This window comes from Podarcis gaigeae (assembly GCF_964106915.1).
Source record: "Podarcis gaigeae genome assembly, chromosome: 13".
NCBI classification, from domain to species: Eukaryota; Metazoa; Chordata; class Lepidosauria; order Squamata; family Lacertidae; genus Podarcis; species Podarcis gaigeae.
The window spans coordinates 12,014,218-12,039,053 of record NC_139689.1 but is presented as its reverse complement, the minus strand read 5'-3'; the positions used below and the strand labels follow the sequence as shown (position 1 = coordinate 12,039,053).

The 24,836-nt window shown below is 46.3% G+C and overlaps 4 protein-coding genes, 1 long non-coding RNA gene and 1 pseudogene across 6 annotated transcripts in view; 3 read left to right on the top strand and 3 right to left on the bottom strand.

Annotated features, from left to right (window-relative positions):
* The window catches only part of LOC310830698 (histone H2A type 1-E), a 620-nt gene extending 558 nt beyond the window's left edge, over positions 1-62 (bottom strand). The window contains exon 1 of the mRNA XM_083710522.1: positions 1-62. This exon is cut by the window's left edge and continues 558 nt beyond it. The gene's annotated coding sequence lies outside the window, so the exon portion shown is untranslated.
* Positions 1-24,836, bottom strand: part of ARHGEF15 (Rho guanine nucleotide exchange factor 15) — a 289,598-nt gene that overhangs the window by 22,877 nt on the left and 241,885 nt on the right. The window lies entirely within an intron of this gene.
* LOC310829135 overlaps positions 1-24,836 on the top strand; it is a 175,909-nt gene that overhangs the window by 28,515 nt on the left and 122,558 nt on the right. Inside the window, exon 2 of the long non-coding RNA XR_014557180.1 lies at positions 1,759-2,197. This is a non-coding gene — a long non-coding RNA (uncharacterized lncRNA). The remainder of the gene's footprint in view (positions 1-1,758; positions 2,198-24,836) is intronic.
* Positions 224-837, top strand: LOC310830700 (histone H2B 1/2/3/4/6 pseudogene; annotated as a pseudogene). The gene has a single exon. The product of its transcript is annotated as a histone H2B 1/2/3/4/6 pseudogene (transcript).
* ADAT3 (adenosine deaminase tRNA specific 3) lies at positions 9,413-11,622 on the bottom strand. The gene is made up of 2 exons (XM_083706945.1): positions 11,452-11,622; positions 9,413-10,706 (listed from the first exon to the last, which is right to left on the bottom strand). Exons 1-2 carry the CDS (start codon positions 11,484-11,486, stop codon positions 9,626-9,628), a joined length of 1,116 nt encoding a protein of 371 aa, XP_083563071.1. The 5' UTR covers positions 11,487-11,622; the 3' UTR covers positions 9,413-9,625.
* On the top strand, positions 11,680-24,228 carry LOC310828857 (dnaJ homolog subfamily C member 3-like). The gene is made up of 12 exons (XM_083706811.1): positions 11,680-11,904; positions 13,798-13,908; positions 14,311-14,435; positions 15,227-15,301; positions 16,027-16,170; positions 17,410-17,591; positions 17,806-17,925; positions 19,107-19,212; positions 19,842-19,962; positions 20,465-20,597; positions 21,504-21,652; positions 22,780-24,228. Exons 1-12 carry the CDS (start codon positions 11,706-11,708, stop codon positions 22,920-22,922), a joined length of 1,608 nt encoding a protein of 535 aa, XP_083562937.1. The 5' UTR covers positions 11,680-11,705; the 3' UTR covers positions 22,923-24,228.

Below are 24,836 nucleotides of genomic sequence, written 5' to 3'. Positions count from 1 at the left end.
GATTCCGCTCCTTATATACTTTCCCCTGGTTTTGAGACTGCACGTTCTGATTGGTCAGCCTCTGGAACTCAATGCCCAATGACTGTGCAGGATGCCAGCGGCAGAAGGAATTCTGAAATGCAGCCAATGAGAGAGGACGGCGGGAAACGGTTGGCCAATGAGAGCTCACCGGCGCGCAGAGCAGAATTCCGGACCCACGCCCCTCTCTTTTTCTTTTGCGTCAGCGAGGAGTGTAGCCAATTGTGACAAGAGCTTTTCGATACCTCATTTGCATAAGCGTCCTATAAATAGGAGAGCGCGCAGCTCGGCTGTTACTCGACTTTCTTTCCTTCCGTGCTGTCGGTAGAAAGTTGGAAGATGCCTGAGCCAGCCAAATCCGCTCCCGCGGCCAAGAAGGGCTCCAAGAAGGCCATCACTAAGACGCAGAAGAAGGGCGACAAGAAGCGCAAGAAGAGCCGCAAGGAGAGCTACTCCATCTACGTCTACAAGGTGCTCAAGCAGGTCCACCCGGACACGGGCATCTCGTCCAAGGCCATGAGCATCATGAACTCCTTCGTCAACGACATCTTCGAGCGCATCGCGGCCGAGGCTTCCCGCCTGGCGCACTACAACAAGCGCTCCACCATCACCTCCCGGGAGATCCAGACCGCCGTCCGACTCCTGCTGCCCGGAGAGCTCGCCAAGCACGCCGTCTCCGAGGGCACCAAGGCCGTCACCAAGTACACCAGCTCCAAGTGAGCTTCCCCGGAGAACTGATTATTGGGCTTCCCAAAAAGAAAACCAAAGGCTCTTTTAAGAGCCACCTACTTTCGCAGTAAAATGAGCTGATATTGCTAAGCATCGCCTCTTTGTTAACCAGAGAGACTAAATGGCTTGAGACATGACTTGAAGATAGATCTGGAGTGGTAAATTCTGTTTCATGCTACTTTAAAAACTTAAGGATTTGCGCTATATAGTTTTTGGAGCGTTTTCTGTTCTGCTCCTTTCAGATCCCACTCTGCAATGGGTGAAATGCTGTCAGGCAGAAATTTACTGTCTTTTTGATTTATAGAATGTTCAATCTTATTCAACATTCAGGTCCTAGGAAATCATGTAACTACCCCATAACTCAGGGTGTCAGCCTAAATTTGCAAATAGGTTGGCTCTAGGCCTGTTTTAATTCTTCAGCACTTAGCAATGTCCCTGCCATCTCTGACTTTTTGAGCCCTACCTACTGAAGACTTCCCTCTTCCAACAAGCCTTTTAAGTAGAGATCTTCCCCAGTCTACCTGTATTGGAATGCTTTTTAGGTGTTTTATTTACCGGTATTATATCCTTTATGTGTTTTCTGCCCTGGGTTTCTCTTGGGAGGCAAGATAATTATAATTATTCATTTCACAACATTTATGCATCACTTGATTGTAGTAAAACATCCAATCAGTTTACAAAAAGATTAGCAACATTATCAGTTTATAAGTATCTAAGCATCCAACAAATAATTAAAATCAATAATAAGCTAAAAACAAACCAAATTAAAACAAATGTTGACATCTGACATGTGTGAATAGGCTTGCCTAAATAGAAAAATGTTTTTAGCAGGTGCTGAAAAGAGTTCAGTGAAGGTGAAGGCACCTGGTTGATGTCAATAGGCAAGGAGTTCCAATGTGTGGGTCATCGTTTTTAGAGGTAAATACTAATTAGTAGAGGTCCAGAGTGACTATAATTTGGGAGGGTTTAAAGCTCTTGAGGACATAACAGAAGAGCCTGGTCAGGTTAAAGGTCTACCGCAGGGGTCTGCAACCCGCGGCTCCGGAGCCGCATGTGGCTCTTTTACACCTTTGCCGTGGCTCCGGGGCGGATACTAGCGAGGGGAGGAGGCGCATTGTGTGCCCCGACACTCCCCACTGTGGCGGGCGCTGTACTGGCTGTGACGTCGCATGGGGGCAGTGCGTGCGTTAGTCACGCACCGTCCCGACGTCACCTTCCCGCCCGCCCGCTACATTGTAAGGGGCATGTACGCTGGTCACTGCATTGAAAGGGGACATGTACGCTGGTCACTGTTTTGAAGGGGAGTGAAGAACACACACACACACAAAGGTAACTTGTTAATTTAACGTTTATTTCTATGAGGAGGAGTAATTCTGAGGGGTCAAACAAAGAAATAATAACAAAGTGACAAAAAAGTTATTTTTATAATGATGAGTTTTGCGGCTCCCAGGTGTTTTTTTTTCTTCGGAAACGGGTCCAAGTGGCTCTTTTTGTCTTAAAGGTTGCAGACCCCTGGTCTACCGGTATTTGGTATAGCATTCTGCTCCCCACAGTTGGTCAGCCTGAAGTATTCAGCAATCCCATAATAAACAGTGCCCTAAAACAGCACTGCTACTGTCTTCTTTGGCGATCATTCGTAGCCAAGTAAGATTGTCTTCCATGAGCACAGTCTTAACAGTGAGTCTGTAAGTGACTGTGGAGGCCAATTCTGGATCCACACATCCTTCCACAGTGGGAACATAGGTTTCCGGGCAGGAGTTGATCGTGGTGAGAGTTTGCCAAGCATGCCTTCCTCTTAGCACATTTCTCCCTTTCGTCCAGAGTTTAAGCATCTTCAGAGTCTATAACACCTTTCGTAAGGCTGTTCTCCAACTGGAGCACTCGCAGGCCAGTGTTTCTCAGTTGTCAGTGTCCATACTACAATTTTTTTTAGATTTGCCTTGAGAGAGCCTCTTTTGTTGACCGCCAGCATTACGCTTTCCATTTTTACCTTTGGAATAAGGTATAGTTGCTTTGGAAGACGATAACCAGGCATCTGCACAACATGATCAGTCCAACGAAGTTGATGTTGAAGAATCCTTGCCTCGACACTGGTGATATTTGCTTCTTCCAGTACACTGGCATTAGTTCATCTGTCTTCCCAAGTGATGTGTAAAAATTTTCAGAGACACGGTTAATGGGATCTTTCAAGGAGTTGGAGATGGCATTTTTAAGTGGTTCATGTTTCACAAGCATACAGTAAGGTTGCTAGTACAATAGCTTTGTAAACAAGCATTTTGGTTTCCCTGTGAAAGTTCCTAAAACAGCACTGCTACTGTATTTCCTCGCTAGCCCCACTCCCATAAGAAAATATATGCCATATCTGAAGCTGGAGGTTCCATTTAGTTTCCTTAACTGGTAGCCAGTGTCAGGCATGTCTAAGCCACTGATAATCTGTCACAACATTTATGGTGATGAATTACACAAACCGCTGGACTTCTGTTTGTCCTGAATCTACCGCTGATCAGTTTCAGTGGGTGGTTTTCATGTCTACCTTTATGAGACAGAGAGAAAGGGCATCTTTCAGCTGCTTTGAGAAACAGCTGCTTGGAGGAGATGGAAAAAAGGACCATAAGCCAGCAGCCCGGCTAGCTCAGTCGGTAGAGCATGAGACTCTTAATCTCAGGGTCGTGGGTTCGAGCCCCACGTTGGGCGGAAATTTTGGAGGATGGGGAAAGGCTGCAACTCAGGTCCTGGGTTAGATCCTTGACATCTCAGGCTAAAACTAGTAAAGGACTCCCATACCAGAAGCCATGAAGATATTTGAATTGGCATTGCTGACCAATGGTCTGATCTGGTGGAAGGGGGCTACTACCGAGGGTGATATATACGAATCTTTTTGCAGAGAAAATCTAAATGCGTCCCACAATGAAATGTTTGGCTTAGCTCAGGGGCCAGGAGACTGCGGCCTTCCTGTCTTGTTAATGGACTCCCGTCCTTCCCAAACAGCATGTCCAACAGGCAGGAATTATATCTGGAAAGCGAAATCTGAAAAGCCAATAGCTTTCCACAACCTTGGATTAAATCTGTACATGCTGTATAGAACCTTTTCTGTAAACCTATTGCTTAGTGTGAAAGTGACAAAGGAGGTGCTTCTCTCAGCACAGGGAAGGCTTAAAACATCACTTAAACGCGAAAAAGCATGGAGGCTTCCGTTTCGAACATGCCTCTGAATACCAGTTTCTTGGAGCTACAGAAGGGGAGAGTGAGAAGAAGATGGTGGAATAGATGGGCCATTGGCTTGATCCAGCTGGGTTCGTCTTACGTCCTAACCCCCCACCCCAAATTATACTTTCTTTTTGAGCTGCTAAGAATGGGTCAACAAAAGACGTGTTCAGCAGCCTCTGAAGAAGGCATTAACTCTACGCATAAATATCTTAGTTTAGAAATACCCTTTTTTGTTTTTGAAAAATATTGTGCCCTCTCTGAGGCTCGAACTCAGGACCTTCAGATTATGAGACTGACGCGCTGCCTACTGCGCTAAGAAGGCACCTATCAGTAAAAAGCCCCAGTAAGCCTGACCAGGATGTAAATTTGCTATTTTAGTAAATAATTAGCTAACTGGTATTTGTTTCGTTTGAAGTTTCCGGAATGACATCGCGTTTATAATCTGAATTATCTCCCTACACCCAAAACGCAACAGATCGCAACAGATATAATGAACAGATCACAACGGAGTGGAGGGTCTCTATTATAACCACAGAGCGGGAAAGAAATTAGTTTTATGCACCAGAGATGGGCGTCTGAAGAAACACCCACTGGATTACACTATACAGTTTCCCATTCAGCTCCCTGCAGGATTTTGTCAAAAAATAAATGAAAGCATGTGAAAATCGGAGAGAATTAACAATATTGCATTGGAAAAGGTTCCAAAAACAAACCATTGGCCCGTACGGGGATCGAACCCGCGACCTTGGCGTTATTAGCACCACGCTCTAACCAACTGAGCTAACCGGCCAGTTACGAAAGAGTTGTTTCCTGGATAGCTGTTGAATGTAATACGGGACGTTAAAATCGTGAAAGTGAACGCTAGATGGCGAAATCACACTGCTGAACTTTACTCTCGCCTATCAACACACGCCATTTATGCTTACATAAATAGAGCACTCTATATTCCTCTTTCAAGCTTTATTTCAGATCAAACAAAATCAACCAGGAAGTCGAATTTCACATTTGCCCGAAAAGTGGGGCAAAACGGGAGAGAATGAGAGAGAGAGAAGAAACGATAAAGGACCTTAAGAGAATGATTTAAGGAGTTATATTCTGTGCTGATCTGCAAGCTGCTTAGTCATATAATGATGACAGTAATTTTGGGGGTATTAAAACTGCAATTAACCGCGATAGCGGACAGGGGCGTGTGAATTGTACGCAATCAATTTTCATTGAAGGATAGCTATCCATAGTGCACCCAAAAAGGAGAAGGAGAAGAATATCTCCAATCCATTCTTTGGGAAAGGCACCAAAAGTAACGTTTTGTCAGAAGTGGGATTCGAACCCACGCCTCCAGGGGAGACTGCGACCTGAACGCAGCGCCTTAGACCGCTCGGCCATCCTGACAGTTGATGGTTGCACTTTGCTGTGTTGCAGTATTAATAATTTGTTATTATGTAATTCTGTTCAAGCTTTAAATCGATAAAATATGTATAATAATCATTGAACCCCTGGGTTAACAAATGACTGTCTCTTTCTTCTATCTAAGAACTACTAGGGGATCTAAGTTAGCGGCACCAACCTGGAAGGCTTTGAACGATGGTTAGTCTCAGTGGCTACGTTCTCTGTCCCCTGTTGGAGGCAGTGGGTCTAGTTCCTGCGAATCACAAGTGGGGAGAACGCTGTGCACACCCGCCCCCCCGATCTCCTCCCCACCTCCATCTTTTGGGCTTCTCATGGGCCCCATGGCTGGGCCAATGTAAAGACAGGTTGCCGGACAAGGTGGGCCACTGGCCCGATGCAACAGCTGGGCTCTTCTTGTGCTCTTACCTTTCTGGGAGGAAACAAAGGGAAGGACAGTGTGCCAAGAACCTGCAGGCTTGCTATGCCAAAACACACTACACTACTCCTGAAACAAGACCCTACCAGAGCCCGGATAGCTCAGTCGGTAGAGCATCAGACTTTTAATCTGAGGGTCCAGGGTTCAAGTCCCTGTTCGGGCGGCTGAATTTTTTTAAAAAAATCTTTTTCTGTTCGCTTGCATTTTTGTCTTTTACCTTTCTTAAAGAGATTACTTTGAACCCTCCCCAAATAGGGAAAAAATAAAAAAGGGCCCTTTTCGAGAATCGAGTATGTTTTGTTCTTTCATTTCCGTATCTGGCTAAGAAGCCCCTCCCCCTCCTTTGCCCAACTAAGCATGTATATATAGAAACACAAGAAATACATTTTTAAAAATGTTGGAAGTTGGCCGTTGGAAGGAGACCTCTTTTAACGATGAATTTCATCCTAACCCCGTTCAGCTCAGCTTGCGCGTTTATAAACATCTGCTCTTATAAACCGCAAGGCTTGGCTTGCAACCATTTGTGATCACAGTGAATTGCAAACGTAGCAATTAGTGAATCCGAATGATTTTTAAAAGCACCCTTTCCTTTTCTTCTCGGATCACATTTCATTAGGGCTTCTTTTGAAAAAGCTGCGGGTTTGTTTGCAACTTTGCTGTCAAAGCAAATCAAATTAAACTGTGTGAAGGGTGTGGGGCGGGCTTGGGGTCCCCCATGGAATACTATCACCGTCCATGAGCTTGCAGCGAAATCTTAAGCAAGCTTACTCAGAAGTAGATCTGGCTTTCAGTGAGGATACGTAAGTGTCAGGTTTTGAGCCACAAAGTCTTTTTCTGCTATGCTGTATATATAAAATCGCATTTGGGTGATATCCCACTCACAGTGCAAGCCTCAACCATATCTACTGCTCAGAAGTAAGTCCTATTTAATTAAGTGGGGCTGCTTCACCCCCATTTACGTGGGAGCGAGTCCCGTTGAATGCAATAGATTTTTAAATTTATTTTTAAAAATGCTTATATACCGCAATTTCATTCAAAAAACAACACAAAGCGATTTACCAGAATTATATATACAATTAAAAAAAAAACACCACACAAATCAACGGCTAACTATTACAGAAAGACTTATTCTTTATGAGTAATCATAGTTAAGTTTGCACTGCACGAGTGGACCCTGATATAACCCATTGATTGGCGTCTTCCTTTCCCTGAAGGGGAAACAGAGTTATTTAAACAAATTACTTCTGTCTCCAGACATCTAAACTGGAAGGTATTGCAGCTATTTGAGACTCGAATTTCCTGCATATTAATTTAAAGGAGGGATTTGTCTTCTTCCACATTGCTACCAAAATAAAATGTCACCCTAAAAAAAAAAAATTAAACTTAGCAGAGGATGGTTTCGATCCATCGACCTCTGGGTTATGGGCCCAGCACGCTTCCGCTGCGCCACTCTGCTCCACGAGGCTGGGTGTTGCATTACATTCCTAAATAGTCGCTGCTGCGTATTATACAAAGCAATGAAAGTCTATCGATTGAAATGTACCATGGATTTGAAATGATGCGGTGCATTTTAGAGCCAGCGAATTTTGACGAGCAATTCTGGGTCTAAAACATACTGACTTCCTCACCTTTGCATACTGATGGGCATTGGGAAGGGGAAGGTTGGCTTCAAATTGAATTTTTCAATTTGCAAATTCCCAAAATGAGAGGTGCTAAAAAGTTGAAACGTGACTTGGCAATACAAAAGATATTTTGGTTATATTAATACAATTTAGGGGTTTTTTTCTTGGTAAGTAAAATGCATATAAAATTGCATAGAAATATTTAAAAATTAGTGCCTAAAATATGCAGTTATATTATATATCAACATATATATTTATTTTATTTATTTATATTATTATTATTTAGCATTACCTGTCATTTTCAGAAGTTAAAATTAAAATTCTTTGGTTCTCCAAAAGCAGTTTTTATGCTTCCTCATCATTGACCAAACTAAATGCTGCCCAATAGCAGATTTGAGTTCTTCACAAGCAAAAACATATTTTTAAGACCCCCTCTCACTGATGAAACTTGCGAAAATTAAGGTTCACCCCCTAAAATGGCATGGCCTAGGCTCACAGTCCATTGGCGCCACTCTTGAATGCTGCCGTCTGTCGCTGCCAGTGCTGGTTTTCTGTATCCACACAAGGCAACAGCACAGTGGCAAACTCAAAAGTGTTGGATCCCTTCATGAGAGTTGCAGCCACAGCTGTTCTAAGATCATACAATAATATTCTAATTATACATTTAATAAAAATTAGGGGTGTGTTGCAACAATCAAGGCAGATCTCCACGTGTTGCCCTTCAGCTATTTTCTGTGCGCATACATGATTTGGAGTGCTCCAATATCTTATTTTGGAGTGACTTTAAGTTGTTTTCCATAAATCTCCACTGTACGTAACAGATTTTGAAGTACCTTCTTCTGAAACTGAAGCACCTTGTGTGTTCCCAAATGCTTAGCTTTGGAGCTTATAGTGGCTAAAAAGATCCCTTTTCATGCTGACTGGTAGGATGCTAGTCAGGAATACAATGAAAGATGTGTAGTATTCCCCACATGAAGTGTACATTGGGGTCATCAACATGGTGGCGCCTGAATTTTCCAACCACGAATCCCTATGTAGCAATAATAATAATAATAATAATCCACAAAGGAGGTATCAGCAGGCTCAAGTGAAATCCCAGGTACATAGATGTACAAAACAACTTTAGGGGAGAGGGGAGAGAATTTATCAGGCAAGACCTCCTTCCACCTGCCTTGGTCCACCTTCTAGTCTCTGCTTCTCAATTTGCATTGTATTATTTCATATTCTGTGGCTTGCCATTCTTTTATTGATTATAGTTTAGAAATTATTTATTGTAACTGTTGAGTGGATTTGTTTAGCTTTTATATGTTGATATTATTATTATTTTATATTATCCCAGTGATTGTTGAATGTTACTTTTGTGATGTAGGTTGCTTATTTTGTGTTGTTTTTATGGTGTTAGCCGCTCTGAGCCTGGCCTAGGCCGGGATACAAATAAAAATTTATTATTATTATTATTATTAGAAAGAAAAACTGAGGGGACCACAAATCACCGATGAGGACTGGACATGCTCAGTAGCTGTGGAAAGTTGACCAACTGCTGCAGACCAAGGGAAAGGAGGTACTGGCTACCTAATATCCTGAACAAGGGCTTTCCGCACTGCAACTTTTTCTTGCAGGTCCAACTCATGAACCTCAAAACTGCACATAGGACCATTTATAAGTAGAGGTTTCCCCTAGTCATCATTTCTCACAATGCACAAAAAAATTCTCACAAGTGCCAAAAATCTGTAGAGGGTCACTGCTCAGTTTCAGGTACTCCACATTCCCAGTTACCACAGAAACATGACTGTTTTTTAAATAATGTATTTCAAAAGAGAGAAAAAAAAGAACAGTAAAAAAGGGTAAAAATGAGAGACAACTCCCCACACACACAAATACAGTGGTACCTCGGGTTACACACGCTTCAGGTTACATACGCTTCAGGTTACAGACTCCGCTAACCCAGAAATAGTACCTCAGGTTAAGAACTTTGCTTCAGGATGAGAACAGAAATCGTGGTCCTGCGGCGCGGCGGCAGCAATGAGGCCCCATTAGCTAAAGTAGTGCTTCAGGTTAAGAACAGTTTCAGGTTAAGAACAGACCTCCGGAACAAATTAAGTACTTAACCTGAGGTACCACTGTACACATTCCAAAGCTCCGCAGACACGCTACTTCTCTTAAAATAAGACATACATAATATATATTATAAAAAGTTAAAAAGGAAGCATAACAAGAAATATCCTCCTCAAGGACTGTCTTTCCCTGATTCCCCGGGCACCGAAATATGTGCCAAGCTGTGGCACTGGTCTTCCAGAACGCCGCGGAACACCTCAAAGCGGTGGTTCAGGTCCTTGCGGCAGTGGATGTGGTATTTAGTCCCCAGGGCGCCGTGTGGGGACGGCACGCCGTAGAAAACCCGTCCAATGCGCGAGTGCACCAGAGCCATGGCGCACATCACGCACGGCTCCCGTGTCAAGTACATATCGTAGCCAGTGCATATGTAGGGGAGCCCGTCGCCCGACGAGGAAGAATGGCCTGAGTCGCCATCCGACTGAAGGAAGGTACAAGCAGGGTAATCTTTATAGCAGTACGCCCCACCTCCCTGGCCGCGGGCCACCAGGTCGATGCAAATCATAGCGGCGTGCAGCAACGGGTTGAAGCCTTTCCTGCAGTCATGCGCCGCCGCCAGAACTCTCCCAGAAGCTTGGTCAACCACCACGGCCCCCACCGGTTCCATGCTGAGGTGAGCACCTTCTCGCGCCGCTCGGATAGCCAGCTCCATATGGCTTTGCATGGCGGCCTTTTCCAAGGGAGTGAAGAGGCAGCCGCTGAGAGCCCGGGTGATGCGCTTATTCTCATGGAAAGAGACAGGCCAGTGCGAGGAGGCTTCCTCATACTGGGGGCGAGTCAGGGGCGGGAAGGCTGGCACCAGGGTCAAAAAAGGCTCCCCCAAGCCACGCAGGTCGACCTGGCCATTGGGGAAAAGGGCAGCAAGGGACTGCGAGCCATCCTGCTCTGGTCTGGGGCTGGCCAGGCACAGGATCATCTCCAGTGGGTGGGCGCTCTCCGCAGAGACGCAGGAACGGACGCGTTTCAAGTGCGGGTGGTCCCCCAGTGGGTGGGCGGCAGAGACCTCCCTCACCAGGCGGCAGGCCTCCTTCTTGTCCAGGATGGGTGCGACAAAGGCGGGGATTAGAACCACACTCTGGGATTCCCTCTCAGAAAGGACAGGAAGCACGTCCCATGTGGAGGCCCCATTCAGCTGCACCGTTTTCCGTCGCTTGCAGCCTGGCTCCATTAGGATGGGTGCATCCCTGGCATGCTCTCTGGATGGCGGGCTGAAGGGAGAAGAGAGCCGGTTATCAAAAATGCACGACACAAGAAATCTATACCACCTGCACATTTGCTGCAGTCTCTCTCTTCCTCTTTGCATTAAGAGGCTGCATGTCATGATCATTATTATGTATGACTTCTAAAGGGCTGTAAGTGGGAATCCTGACCGGACTATGCCTGCAGGCTCACAATCAAATAACTAGATTACTGAAAATGAGTCTGAAGCTATTGTTCTTGAAAGATAAACATTGGGAAATATCAATGCATCGCTAGAGCTCATCGAGTTACCAAATGCTGGCACAGGCTCTCTTAGTAAAACCTGTTAAAATAACTATAAGCAGAACAAGTTCTGCCCATTTCAACACACAGGCAAACACACACGCAGTGTTTTATTTTATAACCAGGCTGATACTAGGACTTCAGGTTCTCAAATGTGGTGGGAGGGATTGTGATGATTCAGCCAAGGAAGTAAGTCGCTCTGCACATGCTCAAAGGTACTCTTTAGGATTGAACCGCATGAGCCAGAGCGGGGGGGGGGGCGATGAGCCCACGTGCACAAGTCCAGTTCACCCACATAAGAAATTCACAAGTGCTGAATTTAATAATTCCTAATTATTACATTTATGACTAGCAAGTATTATTATTAGAACGATGACGATCGATCATCATTAGAATTTTCATTATCCCACCCTGAAAAAGTCTCCCCCTATTATATCCAAACGTGCATCGGAATCTCACCCCCAACTTGGCTCTGCAAAGACCACGAAACGCATCCGCCCACGTGGTGCGCCGGGACTTCACGTGGCGCTGATTGGCTACCTAAGTTCCACGACATCCACGATGTGGAAGCTGATTGGCCAGCAGCTCCTTTCTTCCCCCTTTCCCCTGTCCTTCTTCCCTTTCCTTGACGCGATTGGAGGAGTAGGGAGGCCGAGTCGGCACGTTGACGTAGCCTAGAAGAAGAGACAAGTAAGAGGCTAGAGCCGCCGGAAATGGTTTTCGCCGACGAGGAAGCGGAAGTGAGTTGGGTCCGGAGCTGGGACATGGAGTCCGGGCAGCAGCCGGTGTGGCGCGGCCTGGGGCTGCTCGGCAGAGGCGGGGACAACCCCGGGCTGGGCCCTGGGGGCTGCGAGAGGCGGCTGCTGTGGGTCGCGTCCTTGCTGTGCGTTTTGCTGGACCTGCAGTTGCCAGGTAACCATGGTAACCGGGAGGCGAGGGGTCGTTTCCTCTTGGCCCTCAGCGACAGGGCTTTTGCTGGCCCCGCCCCCTGCGTAGGCGGTCGCCCCGCCCCTTTCTCTCCCCCCTCCTCCTGTGTTGCTGGCCCCTCCGCGTCAGGGTTCGCTCTGACGCCCCCAACCCACCTTCTAAGCCCCGCCCGCCACGGGCCCCGCCCTCTCACGTTGACGCGCCTTGTAGCGCCGCCCACATATTTATAGCCCCGCCCCATTTCATTGCCGCTCTCTCTTAGCATGTTTCTAGTCCTTAGTGTTCTCCATCTTCTGCAACTCATGCCTTGCACTTCTGATCTTCTGCATCTGGTGGAAGGTGCCTGCCGGCTACCGGTCAATATCTTGCGGATGAGGTAGTCGCTCCCTCTGCCCTACACCCAGCTGTCTCCACAAAGAGTACACTTATTATTTACCCAAACAGAGTCAGGACTGTACAGGACCTGTCGGATAACCAAATTGAAACGAACATTCCTTGATTATAAAACCATACGCATGATTTCCTAATGTATCTTTAATATTTCTTCACGTGCCATACATAAGCAACGATAGCAGCTAGTATGTCAGAAAGGCGTAACGGTACAGTGGTTTGAAGTTGGAACCCCCACTTGGAACAAATTTGTGATGCATATTAAAGTCTCTAGTCCAACAGATCGCTCCAGATGTTTCCACGGGTCTGGGGAGATTGTGTTGATTGATCTTTGCATCTCATATGGGAGACCAAGATAAATGACAGGAGGCAGCTGTTTTTGAGCACGATGGATTTAGTTTTCAAAATAGCTTCATTGTCTGTTGAATTTATAAAAACAGCACACCAGTTCTAGAGCTACTTGCCCTTCAAGCTTACTTCTGCAGTACACACCTCCTGGGTTTGCAGAAAGCGACGCAGGTGGCGCTGTGGGTTAAAGCCTCAGCGCCTAGGACTTGCCGATCGAAAGGTCGGCGGTTCGAATCCCTGCGGCGGGGTGCGCTCCCGCTGCTCGGTCCCAGCGCCTGCCAACCTAGCAGTTCGAAAGCACCTCCGGGTGCAAGTAGATAAATAGGGACCGCTTACTGGCGGGAAGGTAAACGGCGTTTCCGTGTGCGGCTCTGGCTCGCCAGATGCAGCTTTGTCACGCTGGCCACGTGACCCGGAAGTGTCTCCGGACAGCGCTGGCCCCTGGCCTCTTAAGTGAGATGGGCGCACATCCCCAGAGTCTGTCAAGACTGGCCCGTACGGGCAGGGGTACCTTTACCTTTACCTTTATGCAGTGTGAACAAAACTGAGATTGGCAGGATACCTGGTTCTGGAACCAGTAACTGAATGGCTTTTCCAGAAGTGATCTTTCACATCTCATCCCCCTCCCCCCTGGAAATGCTAAGGAGTTTTTAACAGAGTCACTTCAATAGCAGAGAGTCCAGAGAGAAAAGAAACTAATAATGATTTAATGTGCGACCTGAACAAAAGCAGTACATAAATATGAGGAGAAATAAACAGGTTTTTGTGTTTCGTAATTAAAGCCTTGTTCACAGCAGTAAGATGTACAACTGCACATATAAGGGGAAACTCTCTCAGAACTACATAGCCAGAGCGTGAGTTGCCTCAGCAAGCACCATGCCCTTCTGACTGGGTGCTAGGCAACACCTCCACAATTCTCTTGGTTAGCTGGCAAACTAAATAGAATTAACCCTTAGGTTGCTAACTTAATTATCCCTGCTATTGTACTTCCAGCAGGCTTGACCCTAAGCAGGTGTCCTGCCATTTTGCTTGCCCCCCCCCCCTTTCCTTAAAACATGCATATGTCCTCTACTGACACCTCTCTTTCTCCTGCTCTGTTACAATGGCTATTGGTCTCACAAACCATTTCATACCTTGCAGGTTTGCTGGCTGCTGGGCAAGCTGAGATAGAAAACCACCTGGAAATGGGGCGGAAGCTATTGGCCGCTGGGCAGCTGGCTGAGGCACTATCACACTACCACTCTGCGGTGGGTGAGTAATATAGCCTGTTTTGACTGTCATCCCTGAGGCATCTAACTGACAGGTGTCTTATGGGCTTATGCTGCCCTCTCAGTGTTGGTGTGTCACTCGACTTCTGAGCTCTCAAGGTATAAGTTAGAGGGCCCTTGGAAGGTAATGGTTCCACTACCTGATCTGTTGTTTTTTTGTATAATTGTAAATCATAAATATAGCTGCAGCTGGTTCAGAGAAATGCATGTGAAAGAGCTAAACCACAGCAAATCCAGCCTGTCCCTATAATTATTAGTTTATGTTGCTACTCATGGGGGGGACGGTGCAGATGCAGAACTGTATGCATCTTCACACAGTATATGTTCTGTTAAGCATACTGACATTTATTTCTGTTTGGTTCCCCCCCCCCCTCAACTCTCCTAGAAAGTGATCCTAAAAACTACCTTACCTACTACAAACGGGCAACTATCTACTTAGCCATGGGCAAGTTCAAATCGGCGCTCCCTGATCTCTCAAAGGCTATTGAGCTCAAGCCGGATTTCATGGCTGTAAGTAATATGTGTGTGTCTTCTCCCTCTTTCCCCAAGACCTTCTTAATGGGAAAGGGTGCAGGGAGAAGGGCTTGTTTCCGGCTCAGAGAACCAGTTTGAATGATTCAAATCAGTCCCCTGCTTCCTTTTTCAGTGCCTCTTGCATGGGTGGAGAATGATTCTGAATAGCATGGGCATGCTGGCAGATGCCGTTGATACGGGTTATAGCTAATCCGCAGCCATTATTTGTTTTATTTTTAAAGATGTTCTATCCTGTCTTCTGATCAGCTGGTTTCAGATCCATATGGTTTTGTTATTTTAAGATCCATATGGTTTTGTTATTTTAAATTGCCTAGCAGCCCTTGTGTGCCTTCCCCTCAATACTGCTGTTCCAAGGCAAGTGGCACAGAGCAAGTTCCCTTTTTTTTTGGAGGTGTGGGGTGGCGAGCTGCAGGGAGATAGTAAGGTCCCTGCAGCTGCTCACCTTGTACTGATGTCTGAGGCCAGGCTGGTCTTCCCTTTGCCGTGGTGTCCTTCTAAGGAACCAGGATGCATGAGCAGCTTCGTGCAGTGGGTATATTTGTGAAGTTTCCCATTTTGCTATATAATCGGGGCCCTGCAGATTCTTACTCTATCCTTCCTTTTGTGTGTTTGCAAATGTGTACAAGCACGAATGGTTTGTGCACAAGCAGTTTGTGCATCCCAACGGATAAGCTTCCTGTTTCCAAGCAGGAAATGATTGCTTTCACCCAAACCTACTTCCCTGTCACACTTGTCTTAAAGGATCTGGGGGGTTTTCTGTCCCACAGGCCCGATTACAGCGAGGCAACATCCTCCTGAAACAAGGCAGCACGCAGGAAGCCAAGCAGGACTTTGAAGCTGTGGTAAGCAACCTGCCCATATCCACATCACAGGTGCAGGAGCCTCAGCTAGCGATGCACATTCATTTTCATGTCTGGCAATGGACCGCTGGTAAAATATATTCTCTTGCCTCCTTAGAATTCCATTTCAGGGCCATCAGAAAGGCTGTATAGCTCAGCAGCGGTAGCCTGCAGCACCAGTCTCCGCTCAACACTGGCTGCGTACACACCATCCATTAAAATCTTCCCACAAAGAATCCTGGGAATTGTAGTTTAAGAGTCTAGTTTAGTTCTGTGGGGGTGAACTACAGTTCTCAGGATTCTTTGGGCTTGCACGTTCTAGCCAGTTAGGAAGTTGCAGCAGCACACATTGGATTCAAACCTTGCAGTTATGCAAAATATTGCGTTCACTGTGGTGTGCAAATAATACCTAGTATGATGCATTGGTGGGAAATATGGGGGAGTGTAGTTCTTTGGGAAAGTTTGCTTTGTAACAAGCAGGAATGGTCCAGGAACGGTGGGATATCTGCCCAGCTGAGCACCTTGGGAAATAACCTTTCTCATAATTTCAAATCCCCAAATACATAGCAACACCTTTGTTCTTTCTGTATTGGCCCCCATCTTTTCTCCCTGTGTCAGCTACATGGACATTTTCAGACCTGCTCAGAGATTTGGATCAACTCCTTAAAATATTCAGTGACCTAATACATGCGTTCTGTTTTATTTTTTGAAAAAAATGATCTCATCAGCTGCAAAGTAATCCGGAAAATACAGAGGCCCAAAGGCAGCTTGCGCGCGTCTCTGAGCTCGAATTTTCCATGCAAGAAGCCCGTACTGCCTTCCAGAGGAAGAACTACATGGGAGCAATCAGTATTTTGGATCAAGCAATTGAGGTATGTTGTCTTCAACTCCTCCTAGCTTTATATTCTTATTTAAGCAGCACCATGGGTCAGGTTAACGGGTCTCAGGAACTTGCCTTCCGGTCCTTATAATGTGGTAGTTGGTATGAGAGTGCTGTGAAGTCTAAAAAAGTCATTCGGCTGTGTTGAAGTAGTCACACAGCAACACCTCTTGGGCCAACATGTGGGGGTGTTTAACTCATCCATTGTTTGGAATGGCTGGGGAGAGGTGGTGTCTGAGTGAGAGGACGAACCCTCTTTTTAACCTGCGTTGTTAGAACATTGAGACCAGAACCTGGAAGACCAGGGTTCCAAACCCCATTCAGCTGTGAAGCTCATTTCGTGACCTTGGGACAGGCACTCTTTCTCACCCTCACACACCTCATAAGGTTGTTGTGAGGATGAAGTGGAGGAGGAGAAATCCTTGTACACCACCTTGGAGGAAAAATGGAAGTGGAATAAATAGCATGGTCCTTGTCGCCTTCTGTCTCTTCCAAAGGGAGCGGATGGTGCTGTGGTCTAAACCACTGAGCCTCTTGACCTTGCTGATCGGAAGGTCAGCGGTTTGATGGGATGAGCTCCCGTTGCTATGTCCCAGCTCCTGCCAACCTAGTAGTTCAAAAGCACACCAGCGCAAGTAGATAAATAGGCACCATTGCGGTGGGAAAGTAAATGGCATTTCCGTGCGCTCTGGTTTCTGTCACAGTGTTCCATTGCGCCAGAAGCAGTTTAGTCATGCTGGCCACATGGATCTGGAAAGCTGTATGTGGACTTAACTATCCAGAGGTCCTTTGCCTTTTTACCTTTTACCTCTGTCTCTTCCCTCATCTCCACCCACCCCGGTCACCTGAAGCTGGAAAAGAGCAGTGGAAATCTAATGGGCTTGGCACAGTATCAAGTCCTGGGGAGGGGAATAATAAATAAATTTTATTTATACACACACACAAAACTCTGAATAAATATAGCAGAAATGAGTTTTGGGGTTGGGAGGGCCATAGCTGAGCATTAGAGCATCTCCATGCAATGAGGCCCAGGTGCAATTCCAGGCATTTCCAGGTAGGGTGGAGAGAGACTCCCTGCCTGAAACCCTTAAGAGCCAGGGTGGACAAGTCAGGGTGAACTATCCTGAGCTAGATGGACCAGCCACCCAACTCTGTGTAAGACAACTTCCTCTGCTACCAACCAAGGTTCTAAAGTAAAAACAGCAGGAACTTCCTCTCCTCTGTGCCCCAGATCTCCCCCTGGGACCCAGAAGCAAAAGAGCTGCGTGCTGAATGCTACCTGTACCTCGGCGACTACAACAAGGCCATCATGGACCTGAAACCCACCACAAAGCTGCGTAACGATAACAGGGCGGCCTTCCTGAAGCTCAGCAAACTCTATTACAACTTGGGGGAACACGAGGAGTCCTTAAAGTGAGTGGTGCATGCATGCATATGTTGTGCAGTGTGTTACAGACACGTGCAGGGGGGCCATTCTATATTTCCTATCCCAGGCACTGTGTCTGGATTTAATAATAAAGCAGCTGGGGAGCAGCATTGCACAGGCAGGGAGTCTTCACCCCTCTGGCCTTTCCAGTGTCTTGGATCCCTCCTGTTGCTTCTAGACCCGGTCTCTTTTCCTCCACAGCCAAGTGCGGGAGTGCTTGAAGCTGGATCAGGACGACAAGGACTGCTTCTCGCACTACAAGCAAGTGAAGAAGCTTGCCAAGCAGCTGGAATCTGCCGAGGAGCACATCAGATCTCAGAGGTGCGCTGAGTACCTCCCTATGTCCACCCGCCTTAACCTTCCTGGGTTACTTGTTTGCATGTGTGGCTGGCTAGAAGTCGGCAGGGCACATTGAGTGCCTTCTGTACACATCATTATGCTCTAAGCATGTGCAAAGGGTGTACAGAGGAATGCTCTGTTCTCTAGCATTTTATGAGCTTGCGGGTTGAACCCATATGCATATATTTGTTCAGTGTGTATCATCGCTTCTGTTTCTGCTGTTCACAGAGAGGGGAGGACACCTGTGCAAGACTCTCTTAAGTACATAAACAGTTTCTGAGACTTCAACAGGCAGCATATTTACAGTACATCAAGTCTAGAAAATGTAAACTGATATTCTTGAGATAAGAAAATAAGAACCAAGTTGCGGGTTCAGACCAAGGATTCATCTAGGCAGGCATCCCACACAAAACGTGTTTCTGGGAAGTTCACTCCCAAATCATGGGCACCCTTCATGAATCTGTCTGCTCCCTTTTTTTTTAGAAGGTCACATGAAGCTGCCTTTTATCCTGAGTCAGACCGCTAGCCCAGAACTGGTTCTCTGAGGTCAGGTCAGAGGGTCTTTTCCCAGCTGTGAAGCCCATGGTTGTTTTAACTGGATACAGACAGACCTGAAAATGGTGCTTTGCCTGCTGAGAACACGCGGCTCTCTAACAAGGCAGATTCATATGACTTTAAAAGGGGAACTATCAGATAACTTTGTGGCAAACGGGTCTTAGCAGCTACCCATGGAGCCATCTAAGTTGGTCACCATTTCTTGCAGTAGTGAGTTTTGTAAGATAATCGTGTTGCGAAGTGCTCCTTCACCTATTGTCCATCTTGTTTGTTTCATTTCTCCAGTGCTGTGAGAAAAGAAAGCTCTCCCTTCCGTACTATTCATAATTTAATAGATGTCTATCATGTGGTTTTGTTTGTGAAAACCCAATGTTGCTGCACTCCGGGGGGGGGGGGGTGCGGTAGCAATCTCTGCACTTGAGTAGAGTGATAGCAGAATAATCACAGGCTTTCTGTTACACAGATGGACCACGAAACCAGACCAGTCACGTTCTGTTCTTTGGCTGCTCATTATCCCTTTGTCAATGAGAGCATAGTGCAGCCTCGAGGTTCGCATACTCCTTTCCTTTCCATATACAGTTGTCTTCTCTGTCATTTCCCGGGAACAGGTACGAAGATGCCATTGAGAAGTATAAAGCAGCCATGAAAACTGAGCCCAATGTGGAGATCTATACCAGTAAGGCAAAAGGACGCATCTGCCACTGTTTATCCAAGGTAAGGCAGTGTGGTCCAGGCCGTCTGAGGAGAGAATAGGAACTGAAACAAACTTGGCTTTGTTTTGTTGTTTAATTAAAGGAGTAAACAGTCAAATACAACAACAAGAGTCTTTGACAGAAATGAATGAAAATTCATAACACTTGTATTGCAATTTTGTCCATTTTAGAATGAACTCTGTCAGCCTTAGAAGTAACAGAGATGTCAGTTTTGAAATCTAGGGATCTGCATTTGGTTTCCTGATCTGCCGCTGGTATCCTATCTGTGCCAGGTCATGTTCTCAGCCTTTTCATGCTTCTTCCTTCCTGTAGAAATGAAACTTGTTGGCCTACAATCAGAGTAGCCAACAGGGTGACCTCCAGTTGGTGTTGGACTCCCTAACAGCCATCAATTCCCCCAGCCAGCACGGCTAATGGACAGGGTTGACCAGAATCATCCATCCAGCATCTAGAGGACACCCTGTTAGCTGCAACTGGCCTGTAACTCAGGAAAGAGTTGAACCACCATCTCTCTACTCTATAACAGTGATCCACTGGATCAGAATAGATAATGGGGCAGATATGGTGGGGGGACATGATTGCTGGGAAACCAGTAGCAAAAAATTCCCTTCCTCTATTTGTGTGCTGCAGAGCAAACAGCCTCATGTAGCTATAGACATCTGCACAGAAGCCCACCAACTCGACCCCAGGAATGTCTTCATCTTGCGTGACAGAGCTGAAGCCTATATCCTGAACGAGGAGTTTGAAAAAGGTAAAAGTGTTGGTGATGCAGGAGGACCATGTCAGTGGTAGAGCATCTGCTTTGCCTGCAGAATCATAGAGTTGGAAGATACGCTGAGGATCATCTGGTTCAGGGTTTTCCCATACTTGGGTCTCCAGCTGTTTTGGGACTGCAGTTCCCATCATCCTTGACCACTGGTCCTGCCAGCTAGGGATGATGGGAGTTTGTAGTCCAAAAACAGAAGGAGACCCAAGTTAAGAAGCCTTGATCTAGTCCAGCCCCCCCTGCTCACTGGACCAAGCACAGGGTCATTGCTTGAAACTTTTCATTTTATTTCATTACAGTAATAAAAGATTAGGCATGTGGCTGTTTTTTTAAAGGAATATTTTATTTTCTCTGGATTTCATGCACTTCGGTCAGATTCCAGGTGTGCAGACCTGCAAGATAGTGACGTTAAGAGACAAAAGTTGAAAAAAGTGGCTGCAAAAAAATCACTTTTCATCCTGTATTAAAGCCAACTCTTTCCTTGTAGCGGTTGAAGACTATCAAGAGGCTAAAGAGTTTGATGGTGAAAACGAGGAATTAAAAGAAGGGTTGGAGAGGGCGCAGAAACTGCTGAAGCAATCGAAGAAACGGGACTATTACAAAATCCTTGGGATCCGGAGGTATGGCATACACTTTCCATAACTCTTTCCTGGTCCAGAACTGGACCTGGAAACAAATTGAGAGCTGATACAGCATCGCTTTAATAGAGTCAAGAAACTGAGCTCACAACCTCCTCATTTGTTTTGAACCCATTGATGCTTGTGGACAGTTTTCAAGGGCAGCCCCATGTAGTATGCATTGCAGTAGTCTAATCCAAATGTGACCTCTATGTATAACTGTGGTAAGTTCAGCCTTCATCAGAGAAGGCTGCAATTGAGACACACCAGCCCAAGCCAGGCAGAAGTGTTTCTGACCACAGCCGCCACCTGTCTATTCTTGAATTCATTGGGACTTGACTTTGACTGAATCAGACTTTAAGTCATAGCTTTGCCAGAGCATAGTTTTAAACTTTTCAACTCTTGCCCTCCCCACCCAGCCACCCAGCGCTCACAAAAGGATATAAATATTGGAACGACTTCAATAGTTTTAAAGACAAAGTCAGCCTGGCCAGGTTTTGGGTAAATATTTGATGCGGCAAGGTAGATATACTGGTTGGTTGGCAGAGTGTATTTATGAGGTGGCAATGGGGGAAAACAACTCTCTTGCGGCTCTAATTAGGTTGCTGCAGGAATATGCAAGCCTTTGGGTTTGCACAGGAATCTCTGGTAGACATGAAAGATTTCTGTATATCTCCATAGCTTGCATACACTGAATGCATACACTGAATGCTGAGCCCAAACATAGCGAGGTATTTTTACTTTCCTACTTTGTTCTCCTATTCTTTTGAAACCCATGGCACTGGAACCCATGTCCGAGCTGTGCAGTCTGTGGAAACTTTTATGCTTAAATTTGTTATCATTCACATCACTGAAGAAAATGCAGGAAAAAAACTTAGTTTCTGTTTCTCCCCCGTCCCCCACTTCTAGGAATGCAAATAAGCAGGAAATCATCAAAGCCTACCGGAAGCTAGCTCAGCAATGGCACCCTGACAATTTCCAGTCTGAAGATGAGAAAAAAGAGGCTGAGAAGAAATTCATTGACATTGCAGCTGCTAAAGAGGTCCTGACAGATCCAGGTAAGGCCTGCCTGATTAAATTCAGGTTTGCGTGTGCTTCACTGTAGGCGACAAATTGGTTGTTTTGCACAACGAGTGCAAGAATACATATTTGGCATGTGTTCTTCTTTGCTAAGATAGCCTGCCCCTTAACCGCTAGAATTTTGGGAGTATGCAATGGGTTACAACTGTACCAGTAGAATGGTGATTGCATCTAATTTCCCTGTACTTGCCAGCATTTAAACTCCAAATTTCCTCCAAGGAGCTCAGGATGCTGTGCATGGCACTTCTTCCCCCTTAACCTTGCAATAGTCCTGTGTGGGCAGATCAAGCTGTGAGTTCCTGATAGTCCCATCATCACCTTTGTAACCTTGGTGAATGGGTGCAATTTGAATCCATGACACTCTCCTAGTCTAACCTCTGCATCTCACTGATTCACGCAGACAGGGACCACGTAATAATAATAATAATATTTTTTTATTTATACCCCGCCCTCCCCAGCCAAGGCCGGGCTCAGAGCGGCTTACAAGCAATAATAAAAACAAGATGAATGATTACAACTTAAAAACAAAAATAAAATACAACATTAAAATAATGGAACATTAAAATGTTAAAATGTAGCCTCATCGCAGGAGGAGAAGGAAAAGAAAGGGGGAAAAAAGAGAGGGAGGGAATCAAATTGGCTCCAAGCCAAAGGCCAGGCGGAACAACCCTGTCTTACAGGCCCTGCGGAAAGAAATCAGATCCTGCAGGGCCCTGGTCTCGTGAGGCAGAGCATTCCACCAGGCCGGAGCCAGAGTTGAAAAGGCACTGTCTCTGGTTGAAGCCAATCTAACTTCCTTAGAGCCTGGGAACGTAGGGTGTGTGTGTGTGTGTGTGTGTGTGTGTGTGTGTGTCTACACCATCTAGCTTACAATAAGTATTTAAATGGATCTAGAAGCATCCACATATGGAGGGGGTGAGATCTTTCAGATTTGAAGCTAACAAGGAGTGCTTGAGAGATACGAAGACCAGAGCTGGCTCCCTCCTTTTCTCCCACCCACGTGTGTCCACCCAGATAGGCCTTGCACCTCTTTTGACCCAGGGGCCGTCTCTTCAACCTCTTTCCCACCCTACGTTTTTGTTCTCTGTTTTCTTCCCCCTTCCAGAAATGCGGCAGAAGTTTGACTCTGGCGAGGACCCCCTGGACCCAGAGAACCAGCAGGGAGGCGCAGGACACCAGCACCAGTGGCCCTTCGAATTCAACCCTTTTGGTTCTGGGAACTTCCACTTCAAATTCCACTTCAATTAACTTGGGACCGAGCCTTGGAACAGGAAGGCAAAAAAAAAAAAAAAGACCCTGTGGCTAGCAAGCAGGTGCCTGGACCTCTGGGCTGTGCTTTGTCCATGCAGATACTGCAAACGTTACCAGCCCCCATCAGAAAACAACCGCTATGCAATGGGGGTGGGTGGAGGTGGCCTCCCCACTGCATCCAGACATCCCCGGCCCAGATGTCTGGATGCTCTTTCTGACTAGAGCTGAGGCCTGAAGAAAGATGGTTTCGTCTTGTCTCTGGTTGTGGTTCCCAAGCAATGGGGGGCTGGAAGGTGAGATGTAACCATGCATGCAGGGCCTTGCATACCTTTCTGAAAATCCTGCTTTTCATGGGAGTCCTTGCAACTCTGGATTTATGTACACGGCTTGACTTAGTTGGCCGATGGGCTATACCTCTCGTGTCTGCTGAGATTCCTTTTTTTTAAGCTGGTGGTAAGGAAACTGATTCCTCCTTTCCTGCCCCCACTCCCATCTATCCTTAAAAAAATCCTTCACTGCCATATAACTACCAACCCGTTTAAATTGTAAAAAGAAAAGAAAAGTAGGCAGGAGATTATACCTGTTGGCATGCATTTGAGTTTGCCTACCTGAGAAAATATTTGCGTAATGTGAAGTGTGGGGTGATCTCTGCTGATGGCAGAAAGCACCGCTGAGTCCTGCAACGGCCTTCCTCCGTTGCAACACCCTTAATTTCGTTGATGCAGCTATTCATCTTGAAAAGGCGTTGAGAAACGCCTCTTTATCAACACCCACCAGGTTTTGCGGTGGTGTGGGCCACCCTATGAAGTGGCAAAATTCATTTCTTCTTTTGGTGGGATGGATTCCGGTATTGCACATTTGACTTCTCCCTTCCCCCAAATACAAAGGAAAATAATGGTCAAGAACCCAGTCTGGATTTGAGGGAGAGGAGCTTAGGTCATACACCTTGCCCTAAAGTTAAACCCTGTGAAATCCCCCTCCTTCCTTGCCACCGTTTGACTGTTACAGTGTGTGAATTGCGAGTCTGATATTCTACCACCCAAGGGAGGGATTCTTGCCTCCCTCAATTTACTCCAGTTAGGCAAATTTTTAACTTTTCTTCCTCCTGCTCCAGGGCAAAAGGGGGAGGCACTGCTGTCCCCTTACCCCACCCACCCACCCACCCCAAGACAGCACAGTACTTCTATAAAGCCTGAACCTGCTCTAGCCGTTGCCCAGGGGCCGAGGGAAGGAACGTTAAGGAGGGGGTGTTAAACCGCCACCTATTACCAAAAGTGTCAAGATTAAACGTTTGTATTGCAAAGCTCTCGCTTGTCTTTCTGTCTCGCTGCTTCAAGAAACGAGGGTTGGCCACGTCTGGAGGATCTGTCTCATCACAGCCCCACAAATTCTCTTGTACTTGGAAGCAAAAAAAGGGCACAAAAAGAGCCCTGGTTTATCAGATCAAAGACCCATCTAATCCCATCGTCCTCTTTTCACTGTGGCCAATCAGCTGCCTGTAGGAAGCCTGCAAGCATGACTTCATTCTTCCCTAAATGTTTCATCTTTTGAAGACATTCCCACTTTGCTGGGGGGGGGGGCATTTTAAGTCCTACGAAAGCAAGGCTTTCTACAAGGAAGACCTTTATCTGGCATTATCGAGCTGACCTGCCCTATTAAGGGAGGAATCCTTTGTGACACCCACACACCCCTCCCGAAAACGATTTACTAATGCCTTCTGCACAGGTTTGCAAGGAGAGAGGTGAGTTGCAGGTACAGGCCTATACGGTTCCCTAGAACTTGGTGGGGCATGCATGGCAGGATGCGGACCTGTGGCCCTCTAGGTGTCAGACAAGACTCATCCAGTATCACCCGTGGTGAGGGATGATGGGAGTTGTAGTCCAACATAGGGACACCCACAGGTTCTTCACC

Coding starts and splice junctions, on each gene's coding strand:
- ADAT3 (XM_083706945.1), bottom strand. CDS start 11,486: ATGCGTTTCGTGGTCTTTGCAGAGCCAAGTTGGGG. Junction 10,707..11,451: donor TTTGCAGAGCCAAGTTGGGG/GTGAGATTCCGA, acceptor CCCGCCATCCAG/AGAGCATGCCAGGGATGCAC.
- LOC310828857 (XM_083706811.1), top strand. CDS start 11,706: ATGGTTTTCGCCGACGAGGAAGCGGAAGTGAGTTGGGTCCGGAGCTGG. Junction 14,436..15,226: donor TCAAGCCGGATTTCATGGCT/GTAAGTAATATG, acceptor TCTGTCCCACAG/GCCCGATTACAGCGAGGCAA. Junction 17,926..19,106: donor GAGCACATCAGATCTCAGAG/GTGCGCTGAGTA, acceptor TCCCGGGAACAG/GTACGAAGATGCCATTGAGA.